This window comes from Panulirus ornatus, chromosome 8 (genome assembly GCF_036320965.1).
Source record: "Panulirus ornatus isolate Po-2019 chromosome 8, ASM3632096v1, whole genome shotgun sequence".
Lineage (NCBI taxonomy): Eukaryota > Metazoa > Arthropoda > Malacostraca > Decapoda > Palinuridae > Panulirus > Panulirus ornatus.
In genome coordinates, this window is record NC_092231.1 from 21,209,302 (window position 1) to 21,227,855 (window position 18,554).

The following is an 18,554-nucleotide window of genomic DNA, read 5'->3' on the forward strand; positions in this document are numbered from 1 at the left end:
TTTTCTGAAAACCTTTACAAATCTTCACCTTCGCCTCCACAAGATAATGATCTGACATCCCTCCAGTTGCACCTCTCAGCACATTAACATCCAAAAGTCTCTCTTTCGCGCGCCTATCAATTAACACATAATCCAATAACGCTCTCTGGCCATCTCTCCTACTTACATATGTATCCTTATGTATATCTCTCTTTTTAAACCATATTTGCACTATTTTGTACATTTAAATCTTTTTATTTTTTTATTTCTAAAATTTTTTTTTGAACTATTCTGCAACCCTCAGAAAAATCCTTGTGACCCTCATTTGGGTCGTGACCATGGGTTTGGGGAACACTGCATTATGAAAGTCCAACAAATAATAACGAGAGGACTGAACTCCAACTTAAAACTTAAACATTTACCAAGGCATGAATTTTGTGTCAAGTTACTTTAGGTGGAGTGATAAACTGCAAGTGAAGTTACAAGACCATACACAAAAAATCTGGCTGACATAAACTCATACCTTTTATAAAACAATCATATATCTGAACTCAGAGCAAACACTTAACCAGAATCACTGTGGTGTAGCTAAAATACTCTTAGGCCTAAAGCTTTACCAAAGTGTGGCTGAACTTGGCCTTAAAGTCACTGCAGTGAGTTACACAGGTCAAGGTGACTTACTTTTTGTAGAAAGTTGAAGAACTCAGCAATATGCTTCTGCATATCAAGTTGTATGACCTTACATAAAACTGTGGGTGTTACAGATTCAGATGTGGAAGCATAGAGTATTCCAACCGTCCTTCCTCTACTTTGTAGAATGAATTAAAATACCAAAAATGAAAAGAGCTCAACTTAATCCATTTATTTACAGATATTTAACATATTATACACATATTAAACTAATTGAAAAGAGGCTAGTGCACAAGGACTGGTGAGTATGCGTGCCCCAGACACAGCTTAAAAGCAGTCAGGCTGTCAACATGAACATGATTTTAAAACCATTGTTAAAATTTTAATTGTGGTAATCACGGATGCCAAATGAATAATGTTATTCTATTGGTTTTTGAAACCTAAATTTATAATGCATAGCAATATCAACAGGAAGACAATATTTTTAATAGACCCTTTTAAAAAATTTTGGTTGAATTTCCTAAGTTATCTAAACATAATCCATACACTTTTAAGCATAAATTACTGCCTAATAAGAATACTTCCATTAAAAAAAATACCTGTTAAAAACAAGACTTTATTTCCTACTAAAACAATGAAGAAAATATTAAAACATTCTAATAATAATAAAATGGAATGACTCAGCAACCAAACAGATGTTCTGTCTGAATGGGGTTGCAAGTGTATCGATGCTATCAGAGTGCTACTTAAAGCATCAACTTATGTTTACAACACTTTCTCTGGCAGTACTGTGGCACGTGGCACCTATTTCTCACTACGACAATGTGATACAATCACACTGGGGCACATGATATTAAAGGTAAATATGACACAATCACGTCTTTGGAGCCTGTATTAAGTGCTTCTCTTGTATTTCCCAATTTCAATTACATTTAACAAGTGGTTCCTTCTAAGATCAGCATTATTCTGAAATGGATCACATCGCTGTAACCTTCACTCCGAGATACCTGGTAAGCTTTGACTAAAAGCAAACCACATATGAAAATTAAGCTTAAAACTAAACAAAAATGTTAACTCCACTCTTGAATGATGAATCATGCACATGATAAAAAGCCGAGGGTTAATGACTCCAGTCAGCTGTAAAGATGCACCTTTTGATGACCATTAATACAATACATGAACAAACAGAGAGCAACAGGTATCTTTGAGAATCAAAAAATTAATAATTTCTTCTTAAACTATGCAAAATCGAAAAAGATAATCTGATCTTGAAATCCATACATGAGAAACACTTGTATGAACAAAGCTCTTAAACCTGATGCTTGAAATGTAACATGATAAAAATGACAAGTGATACTTCATTCTAACTGACATAACAAATCTACAAAGTTATGCATTTGGTGCAACCAGGTTCACTGCTTACATCTTATAATCAATGCGCAATTTTTATTAAGATTTCACAGCCTTTGCATTATTTGCATCCTTTCCCAATTTCTACTATATCTTCTCTAGAATATATATATTACAATTCTAAGGTTTCTGCACCATGATGCTGACAGCTTAATCAAAGACTGCCTCACCACCAACAGTAGACTACAGCCAGTGTTACAACAATCATATCTTATATGTCTCGTCTCAATTCAAAAGTGACACAAAGCACTACAGTGGCACTCCGCACTTAATCTGTGTCCACTGCTGGGAACCCTGCACACTGTATTGAAGAAACTACTATTAACAGGCTGGGCATGCCCCTGAGCAAAAATATAATGGGGATCCCAGTTAAGAAATGGTTGTGGTTTTTCAAACCTTACGTCCAGTTAGCCTGCTCAATGCCCGGAGGATTACTCACACCAAACAAAACAAAAATGTCTTCCAATAAATATGGACTACAACCACTTTAGATAAGATTTGATTTCTTTTTATTTTCATAATAATATGATAAACCCTCTAACATATGTCTGCCAACATTTTTACTGATGCAAAAACTTTTCAGGTCAAAACAAGAATACATAACCCCCCAAATTTACACCCTTCAACCAATCAATATCCACACAGAGCAAACTATAATCATGGAAATGTACATTGTGTATATATATATATATATATATATATATATATATATATATATATATATATATATATATCACTTCTATAACTGTAGGCTTTATATTTGCTATACATATATGCTGTATGTGTTTGGCCTACATGCTCAGCTCAATCAAACCTTATGAGAGGACTTACAGCAAGTATGCTTTTCCACAATGTTGCTATATACGACATAAGGATTAGTATTTAGTTATGTACTATAATCATGCCTTAACTGTAGCTTTGGTCTGTTGTCAAGTGCAGAATGCATTTAGTAATCCCTTCTTCCTATTTATCCATTTCTTCTTATACTATACATAATAATCTATCCATATGATTAGAAATTACTATACAAGAATTACAGGATCTGACTTAAATCATGTTTAAGACTATTCATCAAATCAATAATTCAAATTACTAATAAATATAATTTATAACAAAAATGAAAACATGAAAAATTATTCATAAGGCTTGTTGAGCACAGCAATGACTAGCACACCAGGAGTGAAAATTCCATCCCATCTCCTTTTCAGCAACACAAAACCCCAAATTTTTCAATTCTTCAGAAATGAGCAACTCTGTTTCATCTGAAAAACAAACAACACTGCCTACCTCCATCATATCACATTTGTCGGGTAAATGTCCCTAGTTAAATAACCTGACGACAAAGTGCTACAAGAATATATTGATACATTAACCACAGCATTAGTACTAAAAACTTGGTCATGAACCAGCACATAAAAGAGCCACCTGCATCAATATTCTGCAAGGAATACTAGTATGGTAGGCAGAGGACAAACAGATTCAACTGGACAATTCAGAAATTACTACTGACTACTACTCGAAGGAACATACTCCTTACCCAACTGTTTTGTCAACACCACTGCATTATTACCTGTGATCTTAATCTTTCTCTCTATATATAATACTTAGCAAGGCAATTCTCATGTACTGACATATCAGAAACCTTGGCAAAAGAATTGCTATGACATACCTTGTCAAGGAACCATATAATGGGTACTGATGCTTAGTGTATGTTATGCTAGTGACAAGTTCATAACACAAAATGATCAATACAGATCATTGTCATTCAAAAATAGTTTATATACAATAACTATCACTGCCCCAACAAATATTTACATGTTACCGTAAATTTGCACATAATCTCAAAAATAATCTTACCTAGTTTCTTTGTCATTTATATTGATATCTAAGCAATCTTCACCAGAATGCTTGAGGTAACATACCTTTAACCAGCATACATCCAATTCATATTGTACATATATATGTAAATATATATATATATATATATATATATATATATATATATATATATATATATATATATATATATATATATATATATATGAAATGAAAGCAGATATTGTGCATTCCCAAGTTTTTTTGTTTTTTTTTAAAGGAACATCTATTCCTTACTCTGAATCAATTTCAGATAATGGAGGGATGAATTCTGCTCCTTCCATCTAAACCAATACCAATTAAAAATGGTGGATCTCACTAAAATCACAAATGAAGTACTAAGTAACATTATATCAAAGCCAGAAAAAATTCTCTCCTTGTATTATAAATGTAAAAAACAAATAAGAATAAAATGATTTGCCAAAATATTATAATTCCAACTACAGTAATTTATAAGATGGGTGGAAAAAACTTCATGAATACACAATAATCTGACAAGTTAAACATATAACTGACACCGCTGAAACTGCAGCTTCATCTGTAGAATATTTTCAAACAAAAACAAAAACTGCCTGGCAAGAGCAGAGAAGTGAATGAAGACAACACAGTATGGAGGAGACTAATGTATGGCTGGCACTTCCTACACAGCACAATGATATTACCACAGAGCACTTTTCAAAATATTGACATGTGACCAAGCAAACTGGATCATTCTGTGCCCTGGGCAAGGAGGTGTATATCTAATATTGATAAAAAATAAAATTCATGAGATTTCAACCACTCCAAAATCCCAAGGAGAGGCACTGTCGCTTCATTATTTTTAGCAAGTTCATCTTGATTCAGGGAACAGGTCACATAAATTTGCTGTATTAACACCTTTAAGGTGATTAGTTTCTTTACCAATTTTTCAATAACTGGTTCCTTTTCTGAATTCAATAAACTTCGGTTAGTTAGAAGCAGCAGCCACAATTTTTGGTTTTGTATGTTCCATACCTAGATTGAAGAAACAGGATCCGCACACCCTTACTGGATGGTAAAGTTGCTCTCGTGGGATTGGGATGCTGTGCTCTGAACATTCTGAGCAGAAGATTTTACCACAACTCCTGCAGGATAAAAAGAAAACTACATGAAGTATACTTTCCAAATAAATCTAATCAAATGTAAATTCTTAAAAGTCACCCTATCCTTGGGGGTAAAAAAAAAAAAAAAATATATATATATATTTTGGATGTTAATGTGCTGAGAGGTGGAACTGGAGGGATGTCTGATCATTATCTTGTGGAGGCTAAGGTGAAGATTTGTATGGGTTTTCAGAAAAGAAGAGTGAATGTTGGGGTGAAGAGGGTGGTGAGAGTAGGTGAGCTTGGGAAGGAGACTTGTGTGAGGAAGTACCAGGAGAGACTGAGTACAGAATGGAAAAAGGTGAGAACAATGGAAGTAAGGGGAGTGGGGGAGGAATGGGATGTATTTAGGGAATCAGTGATGGATTGTGCAAAAGATGCTTGTGGCATGAGAAGAGTGGGAGGTGGGTTGATTAGAAAGGGTAGTGAGTGGTGGGATGAAGAAGTAAGATTATTAGTGAAAGAGAAGAGAGAGGCATTTGGACGATTTTTGCAGGGAAAAAATGCAATTGAGTGGGAGATGTATAAAAGAAAGAGACAGGAGGTCAAGAGAAAGGTGCATGAAGTGAAAAAGAGGGCAAATGAGAGTTGGGGTGAAAGAGTATCATTAAATTATAGGGAGAATAAAAAGATGTTCTGGAAGGAGGTAAATAAAGTGCGTAAGACAAGGGAGCAAATGGGAACTTCAGTGAAGGGCGCAAATGGGGAGGTGATAACAAGTAGCGGTGTTGTGAGATGGAGTGAGTATTTTGAAGGTTTGTTGAATGTGTTTGATGATAGAGTGGCAGATATAGGGTGTTTTGGTCGAGGTTGTGTGCAAAGTGAGAGGGTTAGGGAAAATGATTTGGTAAACAGAGAAGAGGTGGTAAAAGCTTTGCAGAAGATGAAAGCCGGCAAGGCAGCAGGTTTGGATGGTATTGCAGTGGAATTTATTAAAAAAGGGGGTGACTGTATTGTTGACTGGTTGGTAAGGTTATCTAATGTATGTATGACTTATGGTGAGGTGCCTGAGGATTGGCGGAATGCATGCATAGTGCCATTGTACAAAGCCAAAGGGGATAAGAGTGAGTGCTCAAATTACAGAGGTATAAGTTTGTTGAGTATTCCTGGTAAATTATATGGGAGGGTATTGATTGAGAGGGTGAAGGCATGTACAGAGCATCAGATTGGGGAAGAGCAGTGTGGTTTCAGAAGTGGTAGAGGATGTGTGGATCAGGTGTTTGCTTTGAAAAATGTATGCGAGAAATACTTAGAAAAGCAAATGGATTTGTATGTAGCATTTATGGATCTGGAGAAGGCATATGATAGAGTTGATAGAGATGCCCTGTGGAAGGTATTAAGAATATATGGTGTGGGAGGCAAGTTGTTAGAAGCAGTGAAAAGATTTTATCGAGGATGTAAGGCATGTGTACGTGTAGGAAGAGAGGAAAGTGATTGGTTCTCAGTGAATGGAGGTTTGCGGCAGAGGTGTGTGATGTCTCCATGATTGTTTAATTTGTTTATTGATGGGGTTGTTAGGGAGGTGAATGCAAGAGTTTTGGAAAGAGGGGCAAGTATGAAGTCTGTTGTGGATGAGAGAGCTTGGGAAGTGAGTCAGTTGTTGTTCGCTGATGATACAGCGCTGGTGGCTGATTCATCTGAGAAACTGCAGAAGCTGGTGACTGAGTTTGGTAAAGTGTGCGAAAGAAGAAAGTTAAGAGTAAATGTGAATAAGAGCAAGGTTATTAGGTACAGTAGGGTTGAGGGTCAAGTCAATTGGGAGGTAAGTTTGAATGGAGAAAAACTGGAGGAAGTAAAGTGTTTTAGATATCTGGGAGTGGATCTGGCAGCGGATGGAACCATGGAAGCGGAAGTGGACCATAGGGTGGGGGAGGGGGCGAAAATCCTGGGAGCCTTGAAGAATGTGTGGAAGTCGAAAACATTATCTCAGAAAGCAAAAATGGGTATGTTTGAAGGAATAGTGCTTCCAACAATGTTGTATGGTTGTGAGGCGTGGGCTATGGATAGAGTTGTGCGCAGGAGGGTGGATGTGCTGGAAATGAGATGTTTGAGGACAATGTGTGGTGTGAGGTGGTTTGATCGAGGGCATGTGAAGCGTCTGGGGTAAACCATGGAAAGTTCTGTGGGGCCTGGATGTGGAAAGGGAGCTGTGGTTTCGGTGCATTATAACATGACAGCTAGAGACTGAGTGTGAACGAATGTGGCCTTTGTTTTCTTTTCCTAGCGCTACCTTGCACACATGAGGGGGGAAGGGGTTGTTTTTTTATATGTGGCGGGATGGCAATGGGAATGAATAAAGGCAGACATTATGAATTATGTACATGTGTATGTATGTATATGTCTGTGTGTATTTATATGTATACGTTGTGATGTATAGGTATGTATACTTGCGTGTGTGTATGTGTAAGTATATACATGTGTATTTGGGTGGGTTGGACCATTTCTTTCATCTGTTTCCTTGCGCTACCTCGCTAACGCGGGAGACAGTAAGAAAGCAAAAAAAAATAGATATAATATATATGTATATATATATATATATATATATATATATATATATATATATATATATATATATATATATTTTTGCTTTGTCGGTCTCCCGCGTTTGCGAGGTAGCGCAAGGAAACAGACGAAAGAAATGTCCCAACCCACCCCCATACACATGTATATACATACATCCACACACGCAAATATACCTACCTACACAGCTTTCCATGGTTTACCCCAGACGCTTCACATGCCCCGATTCAATCCACTGACAGCACGTCAACTCCGGTATACCACATCGCTCCAATTCACTCTATTCCTTGCCCTCCTTTCACCCTCCTGCATGTTCAGGCCCCGATCACACAAAATCTTTTTCACTCCATCTTTCCACCTCCAATTTGGTCTCCCTCTTCTCCTCGTTCCCTCCACCTCCGACACATATATCCTCTTGGTCAATCTTTCCTCACTCATTCTCTCCATGTGACCAAACCATTTCAAAACACCCTCTTCTGCTCTCTCAACCACGCTCTTTTTATTTACACACATCTCTCTTACCCTTACGTTACTTACTCAATCAAACCACCTCACACCACACATTGTCCTCAAACATCTCATTTCCAGCACATCCATCCTCCTGCGCACAACTCTATCCATAGCCCACACCTCGCAACCATACAACATTGTTGGAACCACTATTCCTTCAAACATGCCCATTTTTGCTTTCCGAGATAATGTTCTCGACTTCCACACATTCTTCAAGGCTCCCAGAATTTTCGCCCCCTCCCCCACCCTATGATCCACTTCCGCTTCCATGGTTCCATCCGCTGCCAGATCCACTCCCAGATATCTAAAACACTTCACTTCCTCCAGTTTTTCTCCATTCAAATACCTCCCAATTGACTTGACCCTCAACCCTACTGTACCTAATAACCTTGCTCTTATTCACATTTACTCTTAACTTTCTTCTTTCACACACTTTACCAAACTCAGTCACCAGCTTCTGCAGTTTCTCACATGGATCAGCCACCAGCGCTGTATCATCAGCGAACAACAACTGACTCACTTCCCAAGCTCTCTCATCCCCAACAGACTTCATCCTTGCCCCTCTTTCCAAAACTCTTGCATTCACCTCCCTAACAACCCCATCCATAAACAAATTAAACAACCATGGAGACATCACACACCCCTGCCGCAAACCTACATTCACTGAGAACCAATCACTTTCCTCTCTTCCTACACGTACACATGCCTTACATCCTCGATAAAAACTTTTCACTGCTTCTAACAACTTGCCTCCCACACCATATATTCTTAATACCTTCCACAGAGCATCTCTATCAACTCTATCATATGCCTTCTCCAATATATATATATATATATATATATATATATATATATATATATATATATATATATATATATATATATATATCTTTTCTTTTTCTTTTAAACTATCCGCCATTTCCCGCATTAGCGAGGTAGCGTTAAGAACAGAGGACTGGGCCTTTGTGGAATATCCTCACCTGGCCCCCCTCTGTTCCTTCTTTTGGAAAATTAGAAAAAAAAAAAAAAAGAGGAGGATTTCCAGCCTCCCGCTCCCTTCCCTTTTAGTCGCCTTCTACGACACGCAGGGAATACGTGGGAAGTATTCTTCATCCCCTATCCCCAGGGATAATATATATATATATATATATATATATATATATATATATATATATATATATATATATTATCCCTGGGGATAGGGGATTAAGAATACTTCCCACGTATTCCCTGCGTGTCGTAGAAGGCGACTAAAAGGGGAGGGAGCGGAAATCCTCCCCTCTCGTTTTTTTTTAATGTTCCAAAAGAAGGAACAGAGGGGGCCAGGTGAGGATATTCCAAAAAAGGCCCAGTCCTCTATTCCTAACGCTACCTCGCTAACGTGGGAAATGGCGAATAGTTTAAAAGTAAAAGAAGAAAAATATATATATATATATATATATATATATATATATATATATATATATATATATATATATATATATATATAAACCCTCCCCTTCCTGAATTTTAACTTTCTAAAAGGGGAAACATAAGAAGGGGTCACGCAGGGAGTGCTCATCCTCCTTGAAGGCTCAGCCTGGGCTCTCTAAATGTGTGTGGACGTAACAAAGATGAGAAAAAAAGGAGAGATAGGTAGTATGTTTGGGGAAAGGAACCTGGATGTTTTGGTGCTGAGCAAAATGAAGCTCAAGGGTAAATGGGAAGAGTGGTTTGGGAACGTTTTGGGAGTAAAGTCAGGGGTTGGTGAAAGGACAAGAGCAAGGGAAAGAGTAGCACTACTCCTGAAGCAGGAGTGGTGGGAGTTTGTGACAGAGTGTAAGAAAGTAAACTCTAGACTGATATGGGTAAAGCTGAAAGTGGATGGAGATGGGTGATTACTGGTGCAAATGCACCAGGGCATGAGAAGAAAGATGAGAGGAAAGTGTTTTGAGAGCAGCTGAGTGAGTGTGTTAGTAGTTTTGATGCACGAGGCCGGGTTATGGTGATGGGTGATTTGAACGAAAAGGTAAGTAATGTGGCAGTTGAGGGAATAATTGGTGTACATGGGGTGTTCAGTGTTGTAAATGGAAATGGTGAAGAACTTGTAGATTTGTCTGCTGAAAAAGGACTGGTGATTGGGAATACCTGGTTTAAAAAGAGAGATATACATAAGAATGGGAAAGGATCACAAGTTTGTGTGTCATCAAGATATTCCTATGAGTCCATGGGGAAAATGAAACTTATCGTATTTCATTTTCCCCATGGACTCATAGGAATACATAAGTATACGTAAGTAAGTAGGAAAGATGGCCAGAGAGCATTATTGGATTACATATTAATTCATAGGCATGTGAAAGAGAGACTTTTGGATGTTAATTTGCTGAGAGGTGCAACTGAAGGGATGTCTGATCATTATCTTGTGGAGGCAAAGATAGAGATTTGTAGAGGTTTTCAGAAAACAAAAGAGGATGTTGGAGTGAAGCGAGTGGTGAGAGTAACTGAGCTTGGGAAGGAGACTTGTGTGAGGAACTACCAGGAGACACAGTGCAGAATGGAAAAAGGTGAGAGCAAAGGATGTAAAGGGAGTGGGGGAAGAATGCGATGTATTTAGGGAAGCAATGATGGCTTGCGCAAATGATGCTTGTGGCATGAGAAGCGTGGGAGGTGAGCAGATTAGAAAGGGTAGTGAGAGGTGGGATGAAGAAATAAGATTATTTGTGAAAGACAAGAGATACTTCTCGATGGGTTTTGCAGGGAAATAGTGCAAATGACTGGGAGATGTATAAAAGAAAGAGGCAGGAGGTGAAGAGAAAGGTGCAAGAGGTAAAAAAGAGGGCAAATGAGAGTTGGGGTGAGAGTATCATTAAATTTTCGGGAGACTAAAAAGATGTTTTGGAAGGAGGTAAACAAAGTGCATAAGACAAGAGAACAAATGGGAACATTGGTGAAGGGGCTAAACAAGAGGTGATAACAAGTGGTGGTGATGTGAGAAGGAGATGGAGGGAGCATTTTGAAGGTTTGTTGAATGTTTTAGATGATAGAGTGGCATATATAGGGTATTCTGGATGAGGTGGTGTGCAAAATAAGAGGGTTAGGGAGAATGATTTGGAAACAGAGAAGAGGTAGTAAAAGCTTTGCGGAAGACGAAAGCCGGCAAGGCAGCGGGAATTGACGGTACTGCAGTGGAATTTATTAAAAAAAAAGGAGCGACTGTGTAATTGACTGGTTGGTAAAGATACTTAATGTATGTATGACTCATGGTGAGGTGCCTGAGGATTGGCAGAATGCATGCATAGTGCCATTGCACATAGGCAAAGGGGATAAAGGTGAGTGCTTAAATTACAGAGGTATAAGTTTGTTGAGTATTCCTGGGAAATTATTTGGGAGGGTATTGATTGAGAGGGTGAAGGCATGTACAAAGCATCAGATTGGGGAACAGCAGTATGGTTTCAGACGTGGTAGAGGATGTGTGGATCAGGTGTTTGCTTTGAAGAATGTATGTGAGAAATACTTAGAAAAGCAAATGGATTTGTATGTAGCATTTATGGATCTGGAGAAGGCATATGATAGAGTTGATAGAGATGCTCTATGGAAGGTATTAAGAGTATATGGTGTGGGAGGCAAGTTGTTAGAAGCAGTGAAAAGTTTTTATCGAGGATGTAAGGTATGTGTACGAGTTGGAAGAGAGGAAGGTGATTGGTTTTCAGTGAATGTCGGTTTGTGGCAGGGGCGTGTGATGTCTCAATGGTAGTTTAATTTGTTTATGGAAGGGGTTTTTAGGAAGGTGAATGCAAGAGCTTTGGAAAGAGGGGCAAGTATGCAGTCTGTTGTGGATGAGAGAGCTTGGGAAGTGAGTCAGTTGTTGTTTGCTGGTAGGTTGATTTGGCTGAGAAACTGCAGAAGCTGGTGACTGAGTTTGGTAAAGTGTGTGAAAGAAGAAAGCTGAGAGTAAGTTTGGTAAAGTGTGTGAAAGAAGAAAGCTGAGAGTAAATGTGAATAAGAGCAAGGTTATTAGGTACAGTAGGGTTGAGGGACAAGTCAACTGGGAGGTACATTTGAATGGAGAAAAACCAGAGGAAGTGAAGTGTTTTAGATATCTGGGAGTGGATTTGGCAGCTGATGGAACCATGGAAGCAGAAGTGAATCACAGGGTGGGGGAGGGGGCATTGAAAAATGTGTGGAAGTTGAGAACATTATCTTGGAAAGCAAAAATGGGTATGTTTGAAGGAACAGTGGTTCCAACAATGTTATATGGTTGCAAGGCGTGGGCTATAGGTAGAGTTGTGTGGAGGAGGGTGGATGTGCTGGAAATGAGATGTTTGAGGACAATATGTGGTGTGAGGTGGTTTGATCGAGTAAGTAATGAAAGGGTAAGAGAGATGTGTGATAATAAAAAGAGTGTGGTTGAGAGAGCAGAAAAAGGTTTTTTGAAATGGTTTGGTCACATGCAGAGAATGATTAAGGAAAGATTGACAAAGAGGATATATGTGTCAGAGATGGAGGGAAAGAGAAGTGGGAGACCAAATTGGAGGTGGAAAGATGGAGTGAAAAAGAATCTTGAGTGATTGGGGCCTAAACATGCAGGAGGGTGAAAGACGTGCAAGGAACAGAGTGAATTAGAACAATGTGGTATACCGGGGTTGACATGCTGTCAATGGATTGAACCAGGGTATGTGAAGCGTCTGGGGTAAATCATGGAAAGTTTTGTGGGGCCAGGATGTGGAAAGGGAGCTGTGGTTTTGGTGCATTATACATGACAGCAAGAGACTGAGTGTGAACGAATGTGGCCTGTGCTGTTTTTTCCTTGTGCTACCTAGAGTACATGAGGGGGAGGGGTTGTCATTTCATGTGTGGTGGGGTGGCGACGGGAATGAATAAGGGCAAACAGTATGAATTATGTACATGTGTATATATGTATATGTTTTTTTTTTTTTTTTTTTTTTTTTTTTTTAATACTTTGTCGCTGTCTCCCGCGTTTGCGAGGTAGCGCAAGGAAACAGACGAAAGAAATGGCCCAACCCCCCCCATACACATGTACATACACACGTCCACACACACAAATATACATACCTACACAGCTTTCCATGGTTTACCCAGGACGCTTCACATGCCTTGATTCAATCCACTGACAGCACGTCAACCCCTGTATACCACATCGCTCCAATTCACTCTATTCCTTGCCCTCCTTTCACCCTCCTGCATGTATGTGTGTATAAATATGTGTATATGTTGAGATGTACAGGTATGTATGTGTGCATGTGTGGACGTGTATGTATATACATATGTATGTGGGTGGGTTGGGCCATTCTTTCATCTTTTTCCTTAGCTACCTCACTAACACGGGAGACAGTGACGAAGTATGATATAAAATATATATATATATATAAATATATATATATATATATATATATATATATATATATATATATATATATATATATAGGAAAGGATCACAATTTTGCGCGTGATCAAGATATTCCTATGAGTCCACAGAGATGATGATGTGATTATTACACAAAAGTGCACTAGGGAACTTTTCGTGTTTCATTTTCCCCGTGGACTCATAGGAATATATATATATATATATATGTAATATATATATTCTTTCTTTTCTTTCATACTATTCGCCATTTCCCGCAACAGCGAGGTAGCGTTGAGAACAGAGGACTGGGCCCTTGAGGAAATATCCTCACCTGGGCCCCTTCTCTGTTCCCTCTTTTGGAAAATTAAAAAAAAAGTGAGAGGGGAGGTTTTCCAGCCCCCCGCTCCCTCCCCTTTTAGTCGCCTTCTACGACACGCAGGGAATACGTGGCAAGTATTCTTTCTCCCCTATCCCCAGGGATAATAATATATATATATATATATATATATATATATATATATATATATATATATATATATATATATATATATATTTATTTATTATACTTTGTCGCTGTCTCCCGCGTTTGCGAGGTATCGCAAGGAAACAGACGAAAGAAATGGCCCAACCCCCCCCCCCATACACATGTATATACATACGTCCACACACGCAAATATACATACCTACACAGCTTTCAATGGTTTACCCCAGACGCTTCACATGCCTTGATTCAATCCACTGACAGCACGTCAACCCGGTATACCACATCGCTCCAATTCACTCTATTCCTTGCCCTCCTTTCACCCTCCTGCATGTTCAGGCCCCGATCACACAAAATCTTTTTCACTCCATCTTTCCACCTCCAATTTGGTCTCCCTCTTCTCCTCGTTCCCTCCACCTCCGACACATATATCCTCTTGGTCAATCTTTCCTCACTCATTCTCTCCATGTGCCCAAACCACTTCAAAACACCCTCTTCTGCTCTCTCAACCACGCTCTTTTTATTTCCACACATCTCTCTTACCCTTACGTTACTCACTCGATCAAACCACCTCACACCACACATTGTCCTCAAACATCTCATTTCCAGCACATCCATCCTCCTGCGCACAACTCTATCCATAGTCCATGCCTCGCAACCATACAACATTGTTGGAACCACTATTCCTTCAAACATACCCATTTTTTCTTTCCGAGATAATGTTCTCGACTTCCACACATTCTTCAAGGCTCCCAGAATTTTCGCCCCCTCCCCCACCCTATGATCCACTTCCACTTCCATGGTTCCATCCGCTGCCAGATCCACTCCCAGATATCTAAAACACTTCACTTCCTCCAGTTATTCTCCATTCAAACTCACCTCCCAATTGACTTGACCCTCCAACCCTACTGTACCTAATAACCTTGCTCTTATTCACATTTACTCTTAACTTTCTTCTTTCACACACTTTACCAAACTCAGTCACCAGCTTCTGCAGTTTCTCACATGAATCAGCCACCTAGCGCTGTATCATCAGCGAACAACAACTGACTCACTTCCCAAGCTCTCTCATCCCCAACAAACTTCATACTTGCCCCTCTTTCCAAAACTCTTGCATTTACCTCCCTAACAACCCCATCCATAAACAAATTAAACAACCATGGAGACATCACACACCCCAGTCGCAAACCTACATTCACTGAGAACCAATCACTTTCCTCTCTTCCTACACGTACACATGCCTTACATCCTCGATAAAAACTTTTCACTGCTAACAACTTTCCTTCCACACCATATATTCCTAATACCTTCCACAGAGCATCTCTATCAACTCTATCATATGCCTTCTCCAGATCCATAAATGCTACATACAAATCCATTTGCTTTTCTAAGTATTTCTCACATACATTCTTCAAAGCAAACACCTGATCCACACATCCTCTACCACTTCTGAAACCACACTGCTCTTCCCCAATCTGATGCTCTGTACATGCCTTCACCCTCTCAATCAATACCCTCCCATATAATTTACCAGGAATACTCAACAAACTTATACCTCTGTAATTTGAGCACTCACTCTTATCCCCTTTGCCTTTGTACAATGGCACTATGCACGCATTCCGCCAATCCTCAGGCACCTCACCATGAGTCATACATACATTAAATAACCTTACCAACCAGTCAACAATACAGTCATCCCCTTTTTTAATAAATTCCACTGCAATACCATCCAAACCTGCTGCCTTGCCGGCTTTCATCTTCCGCAAAGCTTTCACTACCTCTTCTCTGTTTACCAAATCATTTTCCCTAACCCTCTCACACTTTGCACACCACCTCGACCAAAACACACTATATATATATATATATATATATATATATATATATATATATATATATAGTGTGAATGCAAGAGCTTTGGAAAGAGGGGCAAGTATGCAGTCTGTTGTGGATGAGACAGCTTGGGAAGTGAGTCAGTTGTTGTTCGCTGGTGAATGAGTTTGGTAAAGTGTGTGAAAGAAGAATGTTAAGAGTAAATGTGAATAAGAGCAAGGTAATTAGGTACAGTAGGGTTGAGGGTCAAGTCAATTGGGAGGTAAGTTTGAATGGAAAAAACTGGAGGAAGTAAAGTGTTTTAGATATCTGGGAGTGGATCTGGCAGCGGATGGAACCATGGAAGCGGAAGTGGATCATAGGGTGGGGGAGGGGGCGAAAATCCTGGGAGCCTTGAAGAATGTGTGGAAGTCAAGAACATTATCTCGGAAAGCAAAAATGGGTATGTTTGAAGGAATAGTGGTTCCAACAATGTTGTATGGTTGCGAGGCGTGGGCTATGGATAGAGTTGTGCGCAGGAGGATGGATGTGCTGGAAATGAGATGTTTGAGGACAATGTGTGGTGTGAGGTAGTTTGATCGAGTAAGTAACGTAAGGGTAAGAGAGATGTGTGGAAATAAAAAGAGCGTGTTTGAGAGAGCAGAAGAGGGTGTTTTGAAATGGTTTGGGCACATGGAGAGAATGAGTGAGGAAAGATTGACCAAGAGGATATATGTGTCGGAGGTGGAGGGAACGAGGAGAAGTGGGAGACCAAATTGGAGGTGGAAAGATGGAGTGAAAAAGATTTTGTGTGATCGGGGCCTGAACATGCAGGAGGGTGAAAGGAGGGCAAGGAATAGAGTGAATTGGAGCGATGTGGTATACCGGGTTGACGTGCTGTCAGTGGATTGAATCAGGGCACGTGAAGCGTCTGGGGTGAACCATGGAAAGCTGTGTAGGTACGTATATTTGCGTGTGTGGACGTATGTATATACATGTGTATGGGGGTGGGTTGGGCCATTTCTTTCGTCTGTTTCCTTGCGCTACCTCGCAAATGCGGGAGACAGAAAAAAAAAAAAATTATATATATATATATATATATATATATATATATATATATATATATATATAATTATCCTCTGTCACTGTCTCCTGCGTTAGAAAGGTAGCGCAAGGAAACAGAAAAAAAAGGCCCAACCCACCCATATACACATGTATATACATACATGTCCACACACACACTTATACCTACCTATACATTTCAATGTATACATATATATACATACACAGACATATACATACATACACATGTATATAATTCATACTTGCTGCCTTTATTACTTCCCGTTGCCACCCCACCACACATGAAATTACATCCCCTCCCCCCGCACATGTGCGAGGTAGCACTAGGAAAAGACAACAAAGGCCACATTCGTTCACACTCAGTCTCTAGCTGTCATGTATAATGCACTGAAACCACAGCTTCCTTTCCACATCTAGGCCCCACAAAACTTCGCATGGTTTACCCCAGATGCTTCACATGCCCTGGTTCAATCCACTGACAGCACGTCGACCCCGGTATACCACATCATTCCAATTCATTCTATTCCTTGCACGCCTTTCACCCTCCAGCATGTTCAGGCCCCAATCACTCAAAATCATTTTCACTCTATCCTTCCACCTCCAATCTGGTCTCCCACTTCTCCTCATTCCCTCCACCTCTGACCAATATATCCTCTTTGTCAATCTTTCCTCAATCATTCTCTCCATGTGACCAAACCATTTCAATACACCCTCTTCTGCTCTCTCAACCACACTCTTTTATTTACCACACATATCTCTTACCCTTTCATTACTTACTGGATCAAACCTACTCACACCACATATTGTCCTCAAACATCTCATTTCCAACACATCCACCCTCCACACAACCCTATCTATAGCCCATGCCTCACATCCATATAACATTGTTGGAATCTCTATTCCTTAAAACATACCCATTTTTGCTTTCCAAGATAATTTTCTCACCTTCCACACATTGTTCAACGCTCCCAGAGCTTTCGCCCCCTTCCCCACCCTGTGACTCATTTCCACTTCCATGGTTCCATCTGCTGCCAAATCCACTCCCAGATACCTAAAACACTTCACTTCCTCCAGTTTTTCTCCATTCAAACTAACCTCCCAATTGACTTGTCCCTCAACCATACTGTACCTAGTAACCTTGCTCTTATTCACATTTACTCTTAGCTTTCTTCTTTCACACACCTTACTAAACTCAATCACCAGCTTCTGCAGTTTCTCACTCGAATCAGCCACCAGAGCTGTATCATCAGCGAACAACAACTGACTCACTTCCCAAGCCCTCTCATCCACAACAGACTTCATACTTGCCCCTCTCTCCAAAACTCCCTAACAACCCCATCCATAAACAAATTAAACAACCATGGAGATATCACGCACCCCTGCCACAAACCAACATTCACTGAAACCAATCATTTTCCTCTCTTCCTACTCATACACATGCCTTACATCCTCGATAAAAGCTTTTCACTGCTTCTAGCAACTTGCCTACCACGCCATATATTCTTAATACCTTCCACAGAGCATCTCTATGAACTTTATCGCAAGCCTTCCCCAGATCCATAAATGCTACATACAAATCCATTTGCTTTTCTAAGTATTTCTCAAACATTCTTCAAGGCAAACACCTGATCCACATATTCTCAACCACTTCTGAAACCACACTGCTCTTAACCAATCTGATGCTCTGTACATGCCTTCAACCTCTCAATCAATACCCTCCCATATGATTTCCCAGGAGTACTCAACTTTTTTTTTTTTTTTTTTTGCTGTCTCCCGCGTTTGCGAGGTAGCG

General features: G+C 39.6%; 1 protein-coding gene across 5 annotated transcripts in view; it reads right to left on the minus strand.

Moving 5' to 3' along the window:
- Positions 1-2,511: 2,511 nt before the first annotated feature.
- The window catches only part of LOC139749868 (phosphatidylinositol-3,5-bisphosphate 3-phosphatase MTMR3), a 357,317-nt gene continuing 341,274 nt past the window's right edge, over positions 2,512-18,554 (minus strand). The window contains exon 17 of one of the 5 annotated variants that reach the window (XM_071664222.1): positions 2,512-4,997. In XM_071664222.1, the coding sequence (XP_071520323.1) occupies positions 4,841-4,997 (157 nt within the window). In that variant the 3' untranslated portion in view covers positions 2,512-4,840. The remainder of the gene's footprint in view (positions 4,998-18,554) is intronic. The other 4 variants (XM_071664224.1, XM_071664220.1, XM_071664221.1 and 1 more) reach the window with 4 other exon arrangements.